This window comes from Medicago truncatula, chromosome 5, assembly GCF_003473485.1.
Source record: "Medicago truncatula cultivar Jemalong A17 chromosome 5, MtrunA17r5.0-ANR, whole genome shotgun sequence".
Taxonomy (NCBI): domain Eukaryota; kingdom Viridiplantae; phylum Streptophyta; class Magnoliopsida; order Fabales; family Fabaceae; genus Medicago; species Medicago truncatula.
The window spans coordinates 9801145-9807167 of NC_053046.1; the positions used below are offsets into that span (position 1 = coordinate 9801145).

Consider the following 6023-nt stretch of genomic DNA (forward strand, 5'->3'; position numbering starts at 1 on the left):
ATGGTATGGTGGTGGATATATAAATGCAATTACGATATCAAACATAAAATATTATGGTGGATATAACAATGTTAATCTATCCTCTAAAAAAAAAATTATGATGTCATCCCTAGTTTTTTTTGTTCCTTGCTCTTTTACCCGAGAGGGTGGGTGGTACCTTAGTTAATAGTTTTTGTTCTTGTTTGGTGTTAATAATACTTGTAAAGCTGTAAGACAGTTGCTATATAGGCTCTCATGTCCGCTCAAAACCTCATCAATTTAGTGGAACGTATCTTTCGATGACCTAAACCTATTAAGACGTATCTTTCGATCGACTTTTTTTTACTAAAAATCCATCGGAAACTATCTTCCTATCGACCTTTTACATGAGGGTTGAGCAACCTGGGTGGCTTATGGATCAACCATAGCCTCTAATAACAAGGTTGTAACACGTCTACAGATGGTATAGTATGGTAGTATTGGACTAGTTATATGAAGTCGTTGATAGCTTATACTCATTTTCCTGATAAGCTATTGCAGGCACTTCTGAAAATAAATCAAACTTACAAATCAATAAACTATTCAATTAAGCTAAAGCTATAATCTAAATGCAAAACACAGTTACAACTTTGCAAGTCTCTATTTGATCCATACCAACAACATTTTTTCTTTGCAATTCCACACAAGGATATTGATATGCCTATGACTAAGAGAGCAAAAAATTTACACAGCAAATGATGTAAATATTTCTCAAACTTACAAAAATGTTCAAGATACACTTGCATATGTTCCTTTTTCTCTTTATTTCCTTCAATTCCAACAAACTATAGACCTAAAACTTTTTACAGATTACAAAAAATCCAACAACAAAGAATAGAATTCGTAGCTTTATCATATATTCAATCAACAAAAAACACTTAACAGAAGCATCAAATCCAAATTGATGACCCATGTAAAAGAATTCCTGCCCAATTAAGGAACAACCAAGTATCCTTCAGCATGTAACATTTAACACAAAAAATTGTTCCTTCATCAAAAACACCTGAAAATTCACAGTTTTTAATCTTTCAAACTTTTCTTCTTCCAAATCAATTAAGCCTTAGGAGAAAGAATCTCTGAAACAGAAGTATAGGTTCCATAAACAGCAACAACAAATCCAAAAACCATAATTGCCCCATCTGAAACCAAGCATTTCCAACCCAACTCTTCCTTAAAAACCATACAATGAAACAAAGCAGGCAACACAAAACCAAGAACAACACAAACACTACTTCCAACAAGTGACAAAAAATCAGCAAAATTTGGCACCAAAACTGCCACCAAACTCACCACCAAAACCAACAACCACCTCACCCATAAACAATACCTAGAATCACAAAACCTTCTCTCAAAAACCTCATAAACAGGATTCATCATCAAAGGAAATGTAATAAACAAATTAATACATAGCCCTAATTGAACCATAACACCTATCACACCTTGACCTAAATTATTAGTAATAATATCCTTAGTTTCTTCACCAAAAGCAAAATAACCTAAAACACCAAATGCACCAAATAATATAGAAATCATACCCATCCCTAACCCTAAAACCCTTCCAAATTTCTCCTTATCTTTAGTCTCACTTTCCAAAGGCAAAACCATTCCAATCCCTTCAAAAGCATAAACAGCTACACCAATACCATAGAAAAAAACACCAAAACCCTTAAAAGCTTCCAAATTTGGTCTATTTTGCATGAAAACAAAAACATCTTCAACCATAACAACACTCTTAGCAGAAATATCAACAACATCAGCAAAAATACTCAAAGGGGCTAAATGGGTCAAAGTTTTGATCGAATTCAACCCTAATTGAAATGGAAAACAACCCCAAAGATACAAACTTTTCGCCGTTAAACCGATGAAAATAGTGTCTGTTTCATCACCGGCGGTGAGAAATGATAAAGTTGAAGAAATGAAAATAAGGTAACTGACACAAAACCCAGCTTGTGAAAGCACAATCATGGAGTCAACGGAAAAACGACCTAATGGGCCACAAATGGTGAAACCCAAATCGCCGAAAGATTTGATTTTGGAGAAACCGGTGATGGATTCGAGTTTCCGGCGAGTGTTGACGAGGAGGAGCATGCAGTGGTAGGTGAGGTAAGCGATGGTAAATAGGTTGATGAGACCGGTGAGGTAGCCGGTGCGTTTGAAGGAGTAAGGGAGACCGAGAACGCCGGCGCCGACGATGGCGATGAAGATGTTGGCGCAGGTTTTGAATTGGGAAGAGAGGGGGGGTGAGTTAGTAAGAAGGGGGGTGTCTTCGCGTGGGTAGGGTGGGAGTGAGTAGGATGATGAACCTGCTTCTTTGAACACCATGGTTGTTTTGTTGAATTTGGAAAATGAAAATTGATTATTGTTTGGATTGAGGAATGAGGTGAGTTTTTTTTGTGAAGAAAATCGATTTTGAAGTTAAGCTGTTCTGAAAAGTTTGAGCTGCGGGAAGAAGTGAATTTAGAGATAAGTTCTCAACTAGTTGGAATAAATATATGTGATCAGTTCTCCGGCGTCTCAAAAAAATGATTGGATTTGGAGTAAGATGAGTATTTTGAGTACACACTTAAAAAATGTCAAAGTTAAAAGAGAGATGCTCTTTACATATATGATAGGGTTGAAAAATACATGTAAAAGATGAAAATGCTCTCCTTCGACAGTTAACTACATACGAAAAAAAAAAAAAAAACTCAGCACTTTACTACCAAGGAACTCATCAATTTTTTATTTCTTTTTCATTTTGTTTAATTGGTATGGGCATGGGATAGACTTATATTTGATTTTGATGTATGAAAATTGTGACAGATCCATCACTTTGCAAATGTCACTTTGCTAATAAAAATGCTCAGTTGCATAGGCTTAGTGGCATCTACAAGAAATTGATGAGGCTTAGTGTCACTTTGCTAATAAAAAAAATTGATGAGTTCCTCGGCAGTAAAGTGTCGAGGTTTGTTTTTTTTTTTTTTTTTTTTTCTTTTCGTCGGCTGTTAACTGTCGAAGGAACTTCGATAGTTAACTGTCGCAGGGGCAAAAACATCATTTATTCGTGTGACACAACTTTATGTAATGTGGGAACAACAATTCTCAAGTTAAAACTATATCAGATTTCTTTTTAACTTAAAGTTTTTTATTTTTATTTTTATAATCACTTTTTTAAAAGGGGTTGTTAAGAATTAGGACACTTGTTAAGAATTCAAAAAATAGAAATAATTGATAACTTTTATGTATAAAACTTTTTGATGTTTTAATGTGTAAAATGCACAAATTTCAAGACAAAATTTCTATTTTAAACCTCTTATCAAGTGCCTTAAGAGCATCCACAATGGAAACCCTCAATTTGAAGGTCTTAAACGAGTCTCATCTGTACACATCACTTTTTTATTATTTTTTAATAACAATACTTAATAGGTACTCATTCACTCCACTAGAGACCTTCTGGCAAAAAGTCTAAATATGTCCTACAACTAACTCTTCCTCGTTTACATTCCACCACTAACATATTATTTTAATAAAAAAAAGTGTGTGGGAGATCACTAAAAGATGGAGTCTTAAGTTAGACCTTGAGTCTTAGAAGATCCCCAAATTTTCCTCCCACAATGGGAGTACCTATTAGGTACTAGGTCTTAAATGGTGAAGACCTCACCATTGTGGATGCTCTAAGGGCATTTGTTAACGTTTTCATTTTAAAAAGTGTCGGGTGAAAATGAAAAGATGTTAGGATTAGGAAGACGTATTATGTAATGGAAATTTAAGGAGTGTTATGATAAGATCAAATGTATTATGTTATTTTGATAAGATAAAATGTATTATCCTAGAAATAATAATAGATATATTTAAAAAGTCGTGTTTGATAAATAATTGATAGATTTATGGAAATTATTTGTGATAGCGGGTATATGGATAGTTATTTTAATTTTGTATTTATATGAGAACTTTTTATTCCCATCCACTTTCTTTGAGAATAAAATCATGGGTAAATGGAAGTTATTATTTTTCAAAGAAATTTTTATTTTTAGGAATTAATTTTTTATCTTAGTAACAAACAAAGGATTTTTTTTTTTTTTTTTGACAATTAAACAAACAAAGGAATTTATAATTGCTACCTCCACGTTTCTGGGAATAATTTTTTAAACCAGGAAACAAACACAATGTTGTCTAGGTTTAGAGAGATAAAAAAAAAATCGTAAAGACTATTTTTAGACCATTTGTTAAAGAAATAAAAATAAAAATATTAAAGACTATTTTTAAAACACTTGTTAAAGAAATTAAAACAGATATATTTTCTTGAAAAACAGGTGTGTAAACATATATTCAAATTTTTTAATGTTAAAAGTTGTTTACTTTTTTTTTTCTTTCTTAACAAGCAAGACCCAAAGATAAGCAATTTGTTTGAAAATTTAAATTAAGCTAAAGATCCTAATGCAATTTTGCTTAAAAAACACAACTTCCAAAAATAAATTTGAGATTCTATAAGCTATTTGTTACGAAGTTACGTTAAAGACATGATATTGACATTTTCGAAACAATATGGCAGAATAGAAGAAATTTAGGAGACCTAAATTGGTCCCTAACAAAATCTAATAATAAACACCTTTTGGTACTCTATATCCACATTGAACAATAAAATGCACCTGTTTTGGATAAACATCAATGTTATGATCATTAACACTTTAAAAAATAGAATCAACAAAGGAAATAACATTGAAATTAGAATACTCAAAGAAATGTTTATTGAGGTTTTGTGTGTGTTTTTGCAAGATACATGATAAAATCAATTCGACATCTTCTAGAATTACTCTTGATCCTCCAAAATCGTAACCAAACATATGTGCTTTAGAGGAATTGAGTGGACAATTTCTCCTATAATTTATAATAAATTTAATTTGATTTTGTGTGGTGGGTAACCTGATTCTACAAAACTTTGCTATAATATCCACAAATCGTGCCAAATTGAAAAGTTTGCAAGTAATATATAGAAAAACAGGAAAGTACTTGTTTTAATCGTGTGATATTTGCTTACCATCCATTGCAAATTGCAACCGTACAACAAGGCTAAAACAAAAAGACAACGACTTCATGTCGTTTTCTGAACATATTTGGACCTGCTATGATAAAGAAATGAAGAAAATTTGTTCATTGTTATCTTAAATATTAAGAGCCAAAGAAGAATACAAATATGCTGATTATATTTAATGACAGACTAACTACTATTGCCTCAATGGCTTAGTCATGGCCAACTAATCAAACTACTTGTCAAATTTGACTTGTTCCTGGTGATTATTTTATTTCACAATATTAAAACATGACTATGTGATTCATATCTAAATATGCATGCAATTCATATTTCATAAAATGCATGGTAACAGAAACAAGGAAATGAAGAATACTAGTGTGAAATGTGGAGGAATAAGAGAGGTTTATTTACAGTTTACAATTTGAAATGGTGAATTCATGTAGAAGATAACTCAATATTTCACCAAATAGGACTCCATTCATGTCATGGAGACCCATAACCATAAAGATACAAGGTGCATATAAATCATTGAGAACAATTTACATTAATTTTCACCCAACATACCATACCCCAACAAGTAAGGAGATTTAATGCGGGGCCTAAGTTGTATAAATCTCTAACTACAGTAATGCTACTAAAACTATTGATGTCAATCATTAATACGTGGTGACATACAAGTATCAATATCTAACTTGAGTTTCAATAAAAAATCTAAAATTGTAGCCACAATCTAATGCTGCCGTATCCTGCCAACAAAATAATTGGCTATGAATCAGAAATTTAATCATTGAAATTGTTGGACTGGGATTGCATGTGGTAGTGATTCCATGCAGCTTCATGCTATAAATAATTATGGTCATTAATTTCATATCGGATGACTCAGATTACACAATGATAAAATATGTTGTAAACGATCTCAAACAATTGTGTTCATATCGGATGCAAAACCGCATGATGCAGTAAACGCACCAAATCCAATTCTAAAATTGATTAT

At 32.2% G+C, this 6023-nt stretch overlaps 1 protein-coding gene across 1 annotated transcript; it reads right to left on the reverse strand.

Moving 5' to 3' along the window:
• Positions 1 to 600: 600 nt before the first annotated feature.
• Positions 601 to 2552, reverse strand: LOC11416523 (amino acid transporter AVT3C). The gene has a single exon (XM_003612324.4). The coding sequence runs from the start codon at positions 2338 to 2340 to the stop codon at positions 1072 to 1074; it is 1269 nt and encodes a 422-aa protein (XP_003612372.1). The 5' UTR covers positions 2341 to 2552; the 3' UTR covers positions 601 to 1071.
• Between the last annotated feature and the right edge of the window lie 3471 nt (positions 2553 to 6023).